At 35.3% G+C, this 17925-nt stretch overlaps 1 protein-coding gene across 1 annotated transcript in view; it reads right to left on the reverse strand.

Moving 5' to 3' along the window:
- Nucleotides 1-17925, reverse strand: part of LRP1B (LDL receptor related protein 1B) — a 591173-nt gene that overhangs the window by 56847 nt on the left and 516401 nt on the right. The window contains exons 68-77 of the mRNA XM_049799136.1: nucleotides 16566-16672; nucleotides 15778-15907; nucleotides 14643-14749; nucleotides 13607-13739; nucleotides 10354-10476; nucleotides 9692-9814; nucleotides 9296-9433; nucleotides 8661-8795; nucleotides 7508-7627; nucleotides 5034-5275 (exon numbers count right to left, since the gene is read on the reverse strand). Coding sequence (XP_049655093.1) covers nucleotides 5034-5275; nucleotides 7508-7627; nucleotides 8661-8795; nucleotides 9296-9433; nucleotides 9692-9814; nucleotides 10354-10476; nucleotides 13607-13739; nucleotides 14643-14749; nucleotides 15778-15907; nucleotides 16566-16672 — 1358 coding nt within the window. The remainder of the gene's footprint in view (nucleotides 1-5033; nucleotides 5276-7507; nucleotides 7628-8660; nucleotides 8796-9295; nucleotides 9434-9691; nucleotides 9815-10353; nucleotides 10477-13606; nucleotides 13740-14642; nucleotides 14750-15777; nucleotides 15908-16565; nucleotides 16673-17925) is intronic.

Here is a 17925-nt window from a genome sequence, read left to right on the forward strand (position 1 = left end):
AAGAGGAGTAAAATCTGTAAAACAGGACTACCCAGCCACTTCTAACATGAATGCAGCATATCATAAAAAATTCAAGACCTGCATGAGCTAAATACATAAGCACTTGCTGGCCTGTTTACCTATAATGACAACAAGTTAAAATACGAACAAAAAATGCCTATTCCTTGAAAAATGCAGTAGTGGAATGTTATTAAGCCACGTAACTAAAAATCAGGAAAGAAAATCCTAAAATAACTTGTTTTCATCAGATGTCAGAGTTCTGTAATACTACAAGACATTTGTAGACTATTTTCATCATAAAATAAAGGTCATTTCATTCTCTAGGTGAAACAATAGGACCGCAAGGGTGAATTTAGATAGTTCATCGTTCATAAACCTTTAATTCTGCAAAAATGTCATAGAATGCATGTTCTAAAGATATACAGAACCCTGAGTTTCTATTCAGATTAGTATTAAAGCAGCAAAAACAATCACTGCATTTACAAAACCGTATCTCTCTAAAACCAGGGTCACAGCCATTTTTTTAAACAAAATAATGTATCATCATTCTTTGTTATGAAAGAATGATACTGCCAGCACATGCTTCCAGAAATACCACAGAAATAAACTATTTTTTTCAAGAAATGTAGCATTTGCATGCAACAACCTCTTCTTTTCTTTGTTACATTATCCAAGCAACATTCATGTAAAGGACAAGATACCCCAAATGCGGGTATTTGTAGATAACGGTCATTATATTTTTCATCCAAACCCCTTTTAATTCTGGGTAATATTCAGGCACCTGTGTCAAGAAGCTGCTCACACCTGGAGATCTCTAGTTACTACTTTGGAGACTGCAAGGGTTTATGGCACTGGCCTCCAAGGCTGGAACCAAATATTCTTTTAAAAGGAGAGCAGCTGTCACGGACAGCAGAGTCCCTTGCCTTTCTTTGAACCGTTCAAGAACCTGGTAAGCGCATGATGGGAGTTCCCATGCAGAGTGAGAGAGAATTCCCAAAAAGCTGGGAGTAGAAGCAGATGAGACAAAGGGACATCTTAAAGAGATTCTGGAACAAGGTTGGGTTGCTTACTAACACTGACCCTTCCTCATTCTTCTCAACTACACAGGAGAAGTGAAACTCCAGTAATGCTGGGGTGCATATTAAAGATCAAATGAATAAGGAGATAACCAGAAGAAATGGAAAGCAGCCATCTGGTCTAGGAGATTAAAAGAAGAGAATAAAAAACACTAGCTGATGCTACGGCTGTGTAATTCTCAGTTGTGTTCATTAAGTTTCAGCCTAGCTACATCGTATTTCTGATGTCTTAGGCATCTTTTCATACTGTCTAGGAAAATTACTTACTGTAAATGAGCTTTTACCTAATAGCTTATTTGGATTATGTTAATTTTGAAGAATGATTCTGCATACAGAATAAGGATGAAAATACAGGAACAAAATCACATTAATATTTTCTACAGTTATTTTAGCCCACTTTGATGCTAAATATAACGTACTACAACTTTTAGAAAAATTGGGGTTTGAAGCCTAATCGCCTTTTATATTATGGTACTCTCTGCACAACTGCAGACCATGTCAGCTTAACGAGTTTTGATCAGAACTGCTGCCTATCATAAAACCTGTTTTAAAGGTAAAGAACTAAAAAAAAAAGAAAAAAAAAAGAAAAAAGAAAAACAAAGAAAAAAAAAAGAAGCTGCAGTAATAACTTGAATTTGGAAACCACTTTGATATAATGGTAGATTACAGAAAAATTTTCAACCCCTAAAGTTGAGTTTGACTGGAGAAAACGCATTACACGTGCAGCAGGAACCCATCACCTTGCAATGCTTAGCATGCTAACACAGGAAGACTAAATTACAAATTTAATTTATATCATACGCACATATGAACACTATTTTCTCTATTTACAGATGTTTTTGGTACGGCATTGCGGTGGAATGAAGTAAACCAATGATTTACTGTTGCTTAAAATATCTTCATTAAAAATAATAAATTATCTAAGGATATATTATTAGAACAGTAAAAATAACTGAGAAACAATAATAATAGAAAATGTTTAGACTTTTACTCGCCGAAACAGAAAATTTTCCTCAACAGATGAGCAGCCCGGTAGGTGCAATGCTTCACCAAACCACCATTTGTATTACATAAGTAGGATCGTTTAAAAATCCCAACCAGCAGATTCCAGAAGGAGAGGGTCTCCTAACTACATAAACTTCATCCATACCGAGCTATAGCTTTGAGGTAAAACCATAAATTAATGCTATTTAGAGAAAACAGTCTAGAAATTCACTGGGCCCTGGGGCAAACCCTGGAGTATATACATGCCTATATCACAAGAGTGGTTAAGGGTCCTCGTTAAGCTCTCAGAACAGCGGGGCTGGAGCAAGCTCCTAATGTACTGACTGGAGACGTTACAACACCTATGTTTTTCTTTCTATTATATGGTACAATTATTTTAACGTTCAGCTTTGTGTCCTCTTTCATGAAAAACAGCACTTGAGTCTAAGTGGCAAGTCACTCTCTGTTGAATATTCACCTTGGATAACTTATACATCTCTCTCCAAGGATTATGCCAGTAAACAGCTGCACCAGTTATCACCAATTCAGTTACAGATCTTAGCTTGATTGGAATGCATCTGCCAATGAACTCCGAAGAGCTGATATTTACTGTTGCCTTTAATGCTTTAATTTGTACCAAGCTTAAACCCCTTTTCACAGAAAAATACAAGAGATACTTAAAGCTATTCTCTGAGGACGGCTCTTGATATGCTAATTCCATGGAGCAATTTCAGTTGAGATGGATTTTTGCATTAATGTAATTACCTGAAAATGCAGGTGACTTTGTTCAAGTTTACTGTCCTGATTTACATATCAAAGTCTAGATGTAAAAGTTATATTATAACCTTTGAAAACTTATCCATTAAAATACTTGGGTTAAAATTAAGGAATTCTCAAGCTTTTCAAAGCCAAATTTAAGTGACAATATTAAAGCAACACTGTAAAACCAATTAACCTACTGATCAGTTATATATAAGGCAATAATATTTGACTATTAATGAGATAATGCTGGGAAAAAAATTCTGAATAGTTCAGCACAATGAGAAGTAAATGCTTCACAAATATAAATGAAATGTGCAGATACAGTCTGTGCATTTTCCACATAGAGAGTTGTAAAAAAGCTTTGTATGGCTTGGATCAAGCATCTTCATGAGCACCTACCTGCACTGAACAGACAGGGGAAAACTGTATATAAAAAACTCCGTAATTTTTTTCAATAATTTTGAATTAAGAGGAAGTGACCAGGAAGTATTCTTGCATAATGGTAAAACAGAGATACGAAAAGGAAAAAGTATTTCGGTATTTCAGAAAAATGAGTAGTTCTAAAAACATTGTATCTTTATCAGTTTAAACAGGGAGACAAAGTCAAATCAGCTATGAAAATTTCAACCTCTGGACTATGAAGAAGACTCAAGGAAGCCTATGTTCAATTTTATGCACCTGTAAGAAAGCGTAGATCCAATAGAAAGGTTGTGGGTCAGCAGACTACACTTATCCTTGCAGAAGGCATCTGCGTATTAACCAAAAAAAAAGTAACAACAAACCCCCCGACACTTTAATTTCACAAGACTTTACAAGTACGGTATTTTCTAATAATGACCTCAATACAGAGATGTGTCTATCAGGATTTCTTAGGCACAGGTATCTGCCACATTTAAATGAGAAAAACCTCCTAGTAGAATTACTCCACATCTTCAACACATACTTAGGTTCTCAAGGTATCCTTCCCCAAAACTCAAATGACATACCTGACCTACTAGAAATGCTAGGAATAATTTGCCACTTTAGATCTACTTTACAGACACTTTCTGTCAATAAAATCCAGACCCTCTTCTGCTGGGCAGGCGGAAGTGTCAGTTTTTAACTCCTCTTCCCATATATTTGCCATCGCAGACACAAGGTATCTTCAGTGTCCATTGGTGCCTACATCCTGAGGCTTTTTGCTCTGCTGGCATCAAAGGTCAGCAATGTCATTCGTTTGCAAAGGAAATATCCTTGGATGAAAGGTGCTTAGAAGTGGTTTCAGTTGTGTAAGGGTTGAATGACAGATGAAAGATTAGGCTACTGTTGCTAGTGCTGTTGATACTACCGGGTACATAAAAGCATTCATGTGATGTTACCTCTCCTAAGTTTAAGGAATCGGCCAGACAGGTGTTATTTCAAACCTGATTTATTACTGGTCAAGAAAAAACTAAAACCTCTCCTCTGCCATCACATTTAATAATAAAAAAAAATAAATCTACATTCGCAGCATTATAGAAACACCAATGTAAAGATCTCACTGTTGTCTTCAGTTCAGCACTAACGCTTCCTTGAGAATTTTGTAGAAATATATTAGGCCAAATTAGTATGAATCTGCATTTATTTTCTTTTCAAGTAAAGACCACTTGAAATCACCCTAGGTTATAAAAATCCACATTTCTGTTGTAAAGTGGAAAATTACATTTATGCTTGTTCAAAAAAAAGATGCTGTGCAGTTCAACATATGAAGGAATAAATATTTATTGTTCTAAATTTTAAATGTTTGTCAAAGCTTTGCCAATATTATTGTTTATATGGTCACTATAGAAATCAAGCTTGTCTTTGGCCTATCTACATTTTCTGTTTTCTGATTATTTGAAACTCATGCCTTTCTTTAAACCGTGTGTTGCTTATATGCGTCTATTATAACCTCTCTTTTCTCTCTTAAAATGAAAAATCTTGACGGTACACAGTCTTTCCAAGCCTCTAACATACTGGTTATTTCTCTGTAGAAACTTTTTAAAGTACTATAGTTGTGTTCTCTTAGAGACTTGACCAAGTCTGTCAGTCTTGAATGGAAAGGCATTAGTAGACATATATACCATTTGAATAAAATCATTTGCAGATACACATTTTAATTTACTAAATCAGCACATGTTATTATAGACAATCAGAACAGAAAAGTAAATCAAAAGACATTGGTATCATGTATCTTTGATTTTGATCACTTACTATCAAGCCACTGCTACTTTGCCTTCTCTCTCTGTCATGAAGTTTTCTGTAGAAAATCCCTCCTGGATTAAACTGAGTACTCCAAACAATCATGTCCCCTTGAAAATAAGCATCCATTCCAGTTATCCTTGAATTGTGTTCAATATGTGATATTTGCTGATGAACATCACTGTAGTTGAATGGATATGCAAAACCCAGGATGTCAGTGTCATTAGCAACATAGAGAACTTGATCTTCAGAGCCTAGGGATTATTATAATGAAACAAAAATAAGGTAAATGTCAACTAATGCAAAATCAGTGTTTTTCACTCAAGTAGCTTTTTGGTGTTTATCTGCTATAATTTCTTATGTGAAAATTATTTTCTGATTGTTGAAGACTGCAAAAACACTCACACTCTGGGCAATAAATACAACTCTTCGTACTTTGATACCAATATAAATTACCTCAATGCTCTCCAAGCTCACACTGTGACACCTAAGACTGTATTTTAGGGAGTATGTAATATAAGAATTTGAACACTTCAAGCAGTATAGAAAAATAGGGGATATTATGCATTAAGCCCACAGGAACCACTACATATTTTTATATGCATGTTGTGTCTAGAGGGTCCTAATTGTATATATTAAAGGAACACAAAGTTGCCAATAAGCATTATTTAAAATTGCTTAATTGCAAATTAGAAATGGTATGATCCTATCTTTAGCGAAGGCAATGAAGTTTTGAAATTGGCTGCAACATGAGCAAACTGGATGAAAGCTGCTACAGAATGCGTTTAATTGTGTCTTATACCTCCTCACTTCAGAGTGAATATTTACGGATACCTGTGAATGGGTGGTATTTATGGATACCTAGCTACCGTCTTGATTCAGATGTTGTAAAGTATGTTATTCATAAGAAATCGCTCTCTGCTATCTATTCATTAAGCTTTGAGAAAGTTTGAAACTTTCTGGGTACATTAGAATGCATTTGCAGTTTTTTAGTTTTCTAATTTATATCACATTTATCCATAGAGAATCAACTTATAATAATGTCTTCCCAACACATTTCCTCCTTATGAGCATGAAATATCAAAAATCATGTTCCCTCACTTCTGCTAAATACAAGAAGAAAAAGGAGTTCCATTAAAGCAAGTATCAATGAGGGAAAGAGGGAAACATTAACTTTATTACAATGGAAATGAAGTTTGCGAAAAATTCAGATGTAGGAAAATGATTCCCAGATTTTTAAATTATAAGCCCTCAGAATTATGTCTGTGTTTCTATAATAACAAGCCGCTGTGCTCAATTAGCAACCTTGTTTGTTCCCTTGTCATAATCTGACTGCATCTTCAGTAATAGGCAATGATACTAAAACCTGATAAGAGTCCATGTTACATATAGAGAAAATTACTAATGACTCATTAATATGATCTTCCCATAGCATGTTTGCTCAAGAAAATGTGAACAAAGCACGTAAGAAACCCGACTATCACCATGTAACTACCCAGCAGAGGTGTACCTGCATTACTGACTGGTGTGCTACAAAGAACGGAAGACTGGAATTAACATGATACAATCTGTTATGGTTCTAGGATGTATGTCCACAATGTGCTTATTGGCCATAGGGTTCAGATCGGGTACGGCTCATAGCTGTGCACCAGTTATGCACAGACATATATAAGGAGCCACACCTTGTAACCTCAACACTCATTCTGCACTCAAGACTCCAAGTGTAGGTGTAAGTCAAACTCACACCAAAACCTCATTAAATTGCAGGTGAGATGCTACAATCATACTTTCAGTTATTCAGATACAGATCCATAAAGATTATGTTAACTTCACTCAGGCAGATGGATTATTGCTGGTTTCATTTCAAAAACTATTTCAAAGTTACACAATTACCTCCATTTTGCGCAATACCTCTGCCTTATGAAAGACAAATACCATCTATGTGTGCCTATTTCTTTACCTTCACTGGACCATGATCTAGGCAGCCGATTTATATGGGGAGTATATTCTTACGTGACTATACCTAGAAAAACTCACACTTACATGACTTGTATGCGATTTCTCAACAAGACAAAGCAAAACATGTTAACTCCAAATACTACTTAATTTATTCCTGAAGTTCTAAAACATGATTCTATGAAAGAGCTGATTCTCCTCTCACACTTCTAATGCTTCACCAGAACGCTTACATGCTTGCTAATATATAATCGCTGTTTTTCTTATTTGTGTATATTTTTGTAAATAGAGAAAGCTGGAGTTGGAGACGGACTTTCATATTAAGTATGTTCATTTACATGGAAGTGATAAGAATTTATTGCTTACCAAAATGAAAGGTAAATCTGAGTGATTTTGAAAACTATTTCTGTGCACCACTCAAGAAATATTCATCTAAAAATAAATTCTATATGCAACACATTAGTGTTACCAACCATGTACATAACAAATGATTTAGTACTGTGTCTCTATTTTGATTTTTATAGCCTTACCTTTTGCTATGCAACTGTTATTCCTCTCCTTATAATTTTTCTCGCATGCACATTTGTATGACCCCTTAATATTATTGCAGTGTTGGGAGCAGGCACCAAATACCATACACTCATTGATATCTATGAGGAAGAGAATTGTAATTTATATACCTCTAGTTTAATACATTAGTATGTAACATGTTTGGAAAATCATGGAACAAAGCAGATGAACAAAAGGAACTCATAAGCATTGGTATATGTTGCAACAGTAAAAAGAAGCCTTCTGCAATTACCAGTAATGTCATTTCTGCTGCAATCAACATACCTGAGAAAGATTTTTTTAGATTATTTCTCCATCCTTCCTCTATCAACCTATTATCATTAGAGCTTGAAATCAACTTGGAGAATGAGAATGTCTGTTACAATTATTTCCAACATAACTACCTCTGGTACAGTCAAAACTACATGATTATTCCTTACTGGAAAAGTTCCTGTGTATACCTTTTGCTTAAAAGCCAAACAACGAAGTTTCTGTATGCAAGAATATATTCACTTTGATAGTCCCACTGAAGTGATCTCCACTTTTTCTTTAAGTTACTGCTCACCAGCAAGAAAATGAATTCACAACCCATTGTTTGAGAAGGTAGATTGATCTGATCTTTCTGATCAACCCTTTCATTATAATGACTATGTCATTTTTTCTGACCAGTGTGGCATCATATATATTAAGACTATATTTTTTAAGGAATTTTACTTTCAATCTATTTGTTTTCATTTCAATTTTGTTTTATGCATCTTCATTACTATAAGCATCTCAAAATATTGACATATACCAACTTAAACACCAATGCCAATTACTCAGTTAAATAATCTACTAGGCCTCAAATCACCCATTTACCCCTTAAATCATAAAATCATTTAATAGTCTGACCTGAACCTTTTGACATATGCAACCGATCTTAACCTTTGATAACTTCTCCAGGTAAAATGCATAAATCTACATCCTGTAAAAGCTTTCAGTTTCTTTTCTTCATTTCTTAATCCCATAGCTGCGAAATAGTTTTTACTCTGCGGAACAAGTATGTGATATGCATCTCCTTCTCCAGCATAAAAAATGGACTACGCAGTTGACTTTTAATATTTTACATTAAAGGATGATGGAAAAGATCTGTACCTTCACATTGTCTATTCCTCTTGTTTCTCTGAAATCCAGGTTTACACTGACACAGCAGGGATGTTTTTGTTTGATTACAGTATGCATCATCTCCACAAGGATTCACATTATCTTCACATGTATATTCAGCGACACCTAAACATAAACAAAATGTCTAAAAAGCCGCTGATAGATTTGCTCAAACTGTTAAAAATGAGATCTAAAATAACAACAACAAATAACAAATTTATCTTTCTATTACAAGAGTATCAGGGAAATTTTAAACAAATATATGACATTACAGTATTTACCTACATATGCATATAAATTGACAGCATTTAATTGAGATACTTCATTTCACATCAAGAATTTAATATTAAAATTTATCTTGTTGCAAATATAAGATAAAATACAATCAACTTATAGCTAAACTACTTGAAAAAACTCAAGAACTACTCTAAAAACTACTACAGCCTGAATTGCTATAAAATTTGCCTTCCTCTTGTGGTATGTCCAATAGAATTAACTCTTAACTACAAAACCCCAACTTTAATTAACTTCCGTGTTGTTGAGTAGGTTTTGCATGGATGAAAGTCTCAGTTAATTATTTCTTTTCTGCTACAATCACAAAAACGTATCTTGTCAGCCAAACTCACTTATTTTGCAGTCTTGCTCATCTGAACCATCTCCACAGTCATCAAACCAATCGCACTGTAGCTCCATTGGAATACATCTCTTATCATTACAAGCAAACTCATCTTTTTTGCATGGTCTTGGTTTATATGTGATTTTATCTATATAATTATAAATTAGTAAGAGAAAAATAAATCAGTATTTAAGACTCTTAAATTATTTTAGACACATATAAATGGGAATGACCATGAAGCAGTAAGCAACTGGAAGTTATTTCAAGCTTAATTTCTTTCAATTTCAAATTCTGATCTATTAACCTCCAGTTAAGCTTTACTGAAGGACAAGCAGATCTCTGTAACAAAGTTTGCCTTCAAGTTGTTTTCTTTGATCTGAATGCCTTGAAAGGTAATATCACCTACCGCAGTGATCTTCATCCGAGTTATCACCACAGTCATCGACCTCATTGCAAATCTGCTCAGGTCGCAGACAAACCCTGTTGTTTCTACATCTGTACGGCCTTGTCGGAGGGCACGGAAACTTTACTGTGTATTAAAAAAACAGAACCAGCTGTTACCCAGCTAGCATTCTTGACCCTTCCTTAATGTCTCCTTATCAAAGCAATAAGCAGGCATGGGAACAGAGTTGTACTTGACATATGAATGGTACTTGATTTTAACTTCTGGTACCTAATGGAATAACACTTCAACAATGTTTAAAGTATAAGTTCTTCATTTAAGGAATAAAATTATTTTGTGTGATAAGGGTAATTACACTTCTTTTTGAGAATCAGTACATATGACAGAAATAAAACAAAGGAAGTAGGAAGCTTAATGATGATCAATATTTCAATGTAGAATTAACTTTTTCCCTTTTCCTACAAAAAGATTAATTTCTCACAAATATCTTAACCGAAATTACATGAATAGCAATAGCAACAGAAAACTGTATCACCCATTTCTAGCTAATCTTCTAAAAGTAAAATAAAGATAACTTAGACGCATATGTCCTTATATATTTATGCATGTTACGTGTCATTTCTTGCTTTACTACATGAAAAGCACTGAAAAATGTAATGTCATACCACACATTTCAGCAACTTCATCAGAGTTATCTCCACAGTCATCCTCGCCATCACAAACCCAAAAATGTAGTTTGCAGAGGGAATTGTTGCACAGAAATTCATCAGCTCTACATATATTTCCCCCTGGGAGGATGAAAAGAAGACAGAAAAAAAACCCAGGAAGAAAGAAAGACAAAAGAAAGAACGTCAATTCTTGATAAAACCGGTACAACCACTTATCACACAGTATCTGCAGAGAATGACACATGTAGCATAAGTAAATGAACAAATCCCGATTGAAAGGGTTGGAGAGGCAGAGAGAAATACTCGTTTAAAAACCTCTTCCTTGACCATACATTTCTTTCACTTCCTTTTCATGACTGCTAGCTAGGAATCGCCTATTTGGCCTGACTAGAAGGAGCATTTATCAGAGAGAGACACTGACAACTCACCAGCTAGGCACGCTCCCCTTGCTTTTAGCCAGGAGATGCTTAAACTGTCTTTCTGTCTGTAACCTCCTTTGGTGATGCTGACTTTCAGAAAAGACCTGGCTGGGTACATCAGTAATTTGTGCTATCAGAGAACGGTACAAACCAGAAGACAGAAATACGGTCAAACTTGTGAAAGGCTGCTTCAGCCCAGGTTTGTTTCACATGAATGTCTGATCCTTCAGCTAGTCCTACTCCCACTTTCTGAGCCACACATCGTGTTCGGAAGAGACAAAGTGATTGCAGTCCCTTCGCCACGAGGTAGCACCTTTTTCTTCTCCCGAGGAGTAATAGGCTTGGCCAGGCTTGTAACATCCCCATCAACTATAAACTCTGTAATTAGAGAAGATCTAGACATGTAGGCACAGAGTAGATACGACTAGGTGACCTCTAACACTCCCTTCCCTTTTGTAAGTTCTGAAATTTCTCGTTAGGATATTTACTGAGCACAGAACGCAGCAAGAATAAATTCTTCCGTGTAACTTCAGTATTGACTGAACTCTGAATCATCTAACAAAATGGAACAGAGGGTGAGAGAAAATGTTTTAAGCTGGACTGCTCAAGCTTTAAAAATTGGCTCAAGCTGGATTCAGTTTCAACATGTATAGCAGTAAGAAGGCATTTTGTTTCAAAATTATGACTAAATTTTACCACTGCTAATCAACAAAGTTATGGAACTTCTTGAAAATCTCTTTATAACATGTTTTTATGGTTAACTGGATTCTCAGTTTCCTGAGAGGAGCAGAGTATAAAAAAATATAAAGCTGTGTACCTGCAGAGGAAGAAACAATGAAATTTCATACGATAACACCAAAACTCTCTCTGTGGCTTCCCTCAACGCATTACACCCACCCTAATAGTCAGATCAGGCTCCAGTGGCTTTTTACTTACTCATTCAGTGCCCTGTTCACACCCCATTAAAACCAACAGAATGCTTTCTTTTGCTATAAAGGGTTCAGAATGGTTTAGAATTTTTTTCCCAGAAAATTAATTTGTATGAAATACCCACTGTGTAAGAGGACGTTGGGAACTCTCACACTATGTTACCAAATATAATTCACTTCCATTGCAAAGATAACGTATGAACATTAACAGATATAGTCTTTATTATTATCCGAGGAAAAATATATAAAATTCAAGTATTCTTTGTGATAAAAGACATGAATATAAATAATTGTGTGTGTAATCACAATATAACCATAATTCTAGTTGTATAAGATTGAAAAGAGCTATGTTTATAAATATGCATAGTGGGCTACAGATAAATATTATGGAGATTGTTTTAGAACGCTGTAGAATAAAACTCCATTTGTGTTTGCTGTATTTCCAAAGAGGAAAAAATTAGTTATCAGTGAGATAAACTGGCATTTGTTTCATGTGATTGCTCTGCCTGTCATAATTCCTTTATAGAATAGATTTCTGTAACAGAAATCATAATTGTGACATAAATGCAAAGTATTATAGCAATAACCAACTAGGCAAAAGGCTTGTTATTGCATTATAAGCAATCTGCAGTTCACAGAAGCTCCATTATGCTATCCAAAGAATAATGTGGGCTTCAGATAAAATAAGCGCGTTACTACTTACTTACACTTCACTGGTTTTTAAAGAGATACAGTCTAGATATTTTAAAAGCAGTTTTAAAATAGACTAGAAATTTTTTTAAACTTTGTTATCTCAGTCTTCTTAAAACAATTCATTCTTCAACACTTCCAAATATGACGTTCTTCTCTTTGCATCTAAACATCTCTGGAACATTCTTCCCATTTTCTTCATTTTCTGGTCTCTCTTTCAAACTTAATCATCCCATATAACTTCCGTTTTTTTTTCTAGTGGTAGGTGTCGCTTAATAGACTTACAACAAAATAAGGGAAGGATATTTTACTCCGTATTTGCTTGCTTCATCTCTGATTATTATTACTTATTATTGTACTGCATTATGCTTTTGAAGTTAGACAGGTATCATGTGACTGTAGATGACTAAGACACATAACTACTCACTTTGAAGAAACGGAAAGAAGAAAAATCTGGAAAAAACATGAAGCTGACAAAATGCTGAGTAAAATTTTGCTTTTGAAAAAAAATAATCTTTAATTTGAGTTAGAATTTCTTTGTCACAACTATTCAATTACTACACTTACTAAGAATTTTGTGCAGTTACACTGCTACTGCCTGGTAGCAGAAGCAAGGTTGAGTTAAAAAAATCAACGGCAACTGGGAGAATTAGATCAACAGATGTATTTCTCAAAAACATATCTGGAAGCTTAATCTAAGAATAGTGTTTAGCTTCATGTGAATCAACTTATGTGCACAGTTCTGCTCTCTAAGGAGAGCGAGAATTCAAAATGTGGTTTTATGGGTTCTGGGTAGTTGCAACATTTCATCTCCACAGAAACAAACAGAAAACTGGGGTCTTAAGAGTACTTATTTAGCAATTTTTCATTATATTGCACGGCTTTGTAATTTATTGTTGCCTATAAAACTGTAAATTAACTGGACTTATTACTGATTTCCCTGATGAAACAGAGTATGTTGCCAGTAATAACACAACCTTTTGGTCCTTGGGGAAGGAAATGCAAAGAAGGAACAATGAGCTGTTAGGCACAGACAATGGAAGTTTTGCTTCATCCTGCAAATTGCTTGTGAAGCTGCTATACTGTCTTTGTTGAAAGAAGTCACAGAGCTTTCATTTCATCACTCAGAATGGCCAGGCTACCACTAACTTCTAACATGTGTTCATAAAAAACCCCAATAAAGGAAGCCTTTTAAAGAAAAGCGTCTCTCGCCTTGGCCACAGTTTTCTTCATCGCTGCCATCCACGCAGTCATGGATCCCGTCACAAAGCCATCTGACAGGGATACAGTAGGCCTTATTTTTGCATCGAAACTGATCTTCTTTACATTCAGTTACACAATCCATCTGTGTGAATACAGATATGAACTAAGTATTAATGAATGAGAACAACAGCATACTTAAGACAAACCTAACAAAATTTACCAACGCTCTTTTTCATTGCCCTACATATTTAATACAATAAAGTTGTCCCTGACAGCACAAAGTGCAATTTAAATAGTTCCTGAAGGCCAAGTGAAATCGTAACCCCACATTATATATGTTCTGGTATTACTTCTTTATGTTGCTCAGTATTAGCAATGGAAACAATAGCTATGTTTACATTTCTGAAGTCAACTGCCCTACAAGAAACAACCCTGGACACGAGGCCAATTAGCGCAAACTGGTTTATATCCAGATTAATCAGGACTAGAAACCTCTGGAGTGGGTTGTCTTCACCTGCACTGGGTAGCATTTGGCTCAGGCATCCTTCACACTCTAACCGGCACCTTTATGGCTCTGAGAAATAACAACTATTTTTGGTCTTTTTTCTTGAAGTTGTTCATGAAAGTGGTAATTTGTTAAAAAATCATCAACAGTGCAACATGTAGGAAGAGCACAGCATGAAGACCTACAGAGGCTGAGGTACCTGCTAGGATTGTATTAGATGAATCTAGAGGAGCCAAATGGGACACAAACTTGTCCACACTGCCAGCGTGGAGCAGTCTCTGAAGCAAACTCCCCCAGAACCACACTCAGGTTTTGACTTAGGGGAAACAACTTTGTCTACTCCAAAAGGTGGCCACAGAGCAAGCAAATAGTGTAACTACCAGGGAATTAGATCAGGGGGTTAAATTATCTGACAGTGTTCAATGGATGAAAAAAACCCCCACTTGTCCCTTTAAATATTTTCAGATCTAAAACTGTTAACAAATTTCATGTCAGACTGTATGGGGAAAAAAAAAAAATCAACAGAAATTTGTCAGCTACCTCATCAGATCCGTCAGCACAGTCATACTCTCCATTACATTTCAAAGATGCCGAAATACAGCCTCCACTTGCACACACGTACTCACTTGAAGAGCAGGTTGGAGATGCTGATTACAAACACATATTTTAGCATTAAGAAAAAGACAATTTATAAATAGCTTGCTTTATAATTTAATGTTTTCATCTGGTTAACAGAGTGAGCAAACATGTATTTGTAGCTGACCAGAGCTTTTCCAAACATTCATAAACTACAATGAAATACTTGACAAAACTGAATTGTTGCATCCTAAGTAAACTGTATAATGATACTGAAAGGATATTTGTGTTTTATCACTGAGAAATTTCTTTTTGTGTTTTCCTTATGGTAACTACACACATACGTATATTCATAGAATGAGTATATTAAAAAAATTGCTTTCTTTAAAATGGGCTTAGGGTTAGGCTAAAATTATGTAAGTGCTTATAATAAAATAAGCTAAAATGTATAAGAAACCATGGTTTCAGAAAGTATACATTATTACAATTAAAATAAATACATATTAATCAAGTTTTATTGCAAATATAGGTGGATTTTTTTTTTCGCATTGTAAATCAGGGGAGTTTTGTCATAGGCTTCTATCAGTTGCACCGATCTAGACGAAGCTTACAAAAAATTTAGGAAAATTGCCACAAAAAATAAACAACTGCATTTTCCAAGACAGTACAAAGGAAATAAAACAATAAGAACAAAAATAGTAACTTTGTAGAGAAAACCTTTGCATAAAGACTAGTAAACTTTGAATGAACACCACAAAGCAAAAAAACCCCAGAGACGCTTTAGTAACATGCCAAGAATTACTGTTTTCAGAGCAGAATTTTATATGCTGAGTATACATTATCAAATCATATTTCTACATAATTAAATCAAATAGTGTTCCTCCAAACGCTTCATATTGCATAGCTGTACATAAGTGGGGTTTTCAAAACATGAGTAGGAAGAGACAATGATACACATTTGAAAGAGAAAGTATTTCAGATTTCTTTGCACTCCTCCCTACTTCCCAAGGAATCTTGGTCTGTTGATTTATTTTCTCCTTGTTTCATTAAGATTTATCCCTTGCTTCATTTTATTTTTCAGCATTATGTAAAACAATACCTGGTTCACAATTTTTCTCGTCGTCCCCAAGTTTGCAGTCTTCGTGACCATCACATTTCCATTTCGCTGATATGCACTGACCGTTGGAACACTGGAACTGATCTCTTGAACAGCCTGTTTCACAATACCTCTGGTACAACAAGAACAAGCATATAGGAGATCAAGAGTTTAATATAAACAGTAGTAAATATACAGCTGATCACAGAAATGACAGCCTATACTCCTCTGAATTATTAAATACAGTAATGCCTAGTGAAATAAAATATTTTTTGTCAATACGATTCATGAAAGGTGGCTTGCACCCTCTAAGAAGGTTGGAAGCATCTGAGGTCCAGCATGGGCAGGAAAGGAGAAGGGACAAAAGGGACAGGAAAGAACAGAAAACCAGCAAAGCATTATCCAGTGAACTTCTGCTACACAACAGTCTACACTGTTTTCTCAAAAACCACCCACAAACCAAACCAAACCACACCCCTGCTGTGTGTAGAAACAGTGGTTCCCCAACCAGGACACAAAATATTTCCGGGAGGAGAAGAGGTCCAGATCATTGCTGGGACAAAAAGATGCAGACTATTGTTAAACACAACTTGATTTTATTCGCATGTTCTCTTTTTAGGATAACCATTTCAATAGGTTTAGTTTTAATTTAGTAAACATATTTGCATATATGGATTAATGTGTGGAATTCCCATTGCTGCTTTTTAAAATATTCGTACGTGGGAATCCATTCTCCAACAATATAGAACTACTAATTTTCTAAAGAAATATTTTTCCTGGAAGAAGCCTACCTCATCTGAGCCGTCTGCACAGTCATAGTCTCCATCACACCAGAATCTTGCTGAAACACAGTCGCCATTTGCACAAAGAAAGTCTTTCAAAGTGCATGTTTGAGGCTCTGAATAAAGAAAAGTAACAACCCTAGGCTTATTAGCATTTCCAAAAAATAGTTATACATATCCCCCCCCCCCCCCCCCAGTCAATGAATGACTATAACAAAGTCAAAACCACTAACTTGCAAACTATAAGGGGTTTTTTATCTGTAGGATTTTGTTTCATAAAATTTTAGAACTAAATTTCATTTACATATACTAAGATAGTAATGAAAATACTTTTGTTTCAGTTCTATCAATCAGATTTCTTTGGAAAATTATGAGATGCTGACTATATAAATATTATTTATTTCAATGCACTTATGTTATTACAGGTTTTGTGAGATATGTACCACAGATTAGAAATTCCTTTTGCACCTGTTAATATCAAGTGTAACTAGAACCAACCAGAACTTTGACTTTCCATCACGTAATAACATACCATTTATCACATACCTTTTAACATGTGTATGTGTGTCAAGAGTCAGCTTCCCCTGTGCTAAGCACTCAGGGGAACAGTATCGAGATGGTAAATGGAATCCCTAAGAGGTAAGATTTGGAGTTTCAAGTAAAATCCATCTTCCAGAAATTAAGTATAGGAGGAAGCGTGACAATAATCCACTGACTTAAATACTGACAAAATTGTTAGAGATTTAACAGAATGAGAATACAGTGGGTTGCAAAAGTCAATGGACAGTATACTTTCATTAAAAAAATCACTACTGTTAATTTGTTAGAAAACACAGAAAAGGAAAAAAAAAAGGTAAGTACAAGGATGGAATTTTCAAGTAATTTTAAGGAAACAGAAGGGAGATGTTAGTTAAAAAGAATCTAAGGAGCTTACAGATGGACAGGAAACAGGAAAGGTTGGAAGTTAAGTGGGATATTTTGTGATAAATGGGTATGTTGTTCTAATCCCTGGGAAGACAACACAGGGAGGTCTGAATTCACTATAAAAGGTGGACACAATAAAGGGGAAGAGCAGACACAAAATTAATTCAAGGTACAGGCAAAGCAAACAGGAGAAGCAGGCTGCAGGGAGGGATGGAGTAATTCTGAGAAGGTGAGGTTGGCTGTTTCAGCCTATTTGCTTCACTGTCTGCACAGCTCTGCATTTTCGCTACCGCTGCCACCAAAACACTGCCAACAGGACCAGTGGGGAAGATTCCCCCAGCAAAATACTATGTGCTCTCCTCCTGAAAATGAGGACCATTACAAAAGCCACTGGAAAAAACGAAGCTGATGTCTGGACTTTGGACCATTAGATTAAACAAAGGTA

This window comes from Accipiter gentilis, chromosome 1, assembly GCF_929443795.1.
Source record: "Accipiter gentilis chromosome 1, bAccGen1.1, whole genome shotgun sequence".
NCBI lineage: Eukaryota > Metazoa > Chordata > Aves > Accipitriformes > Accipitridae > Astur > Astur gentilis.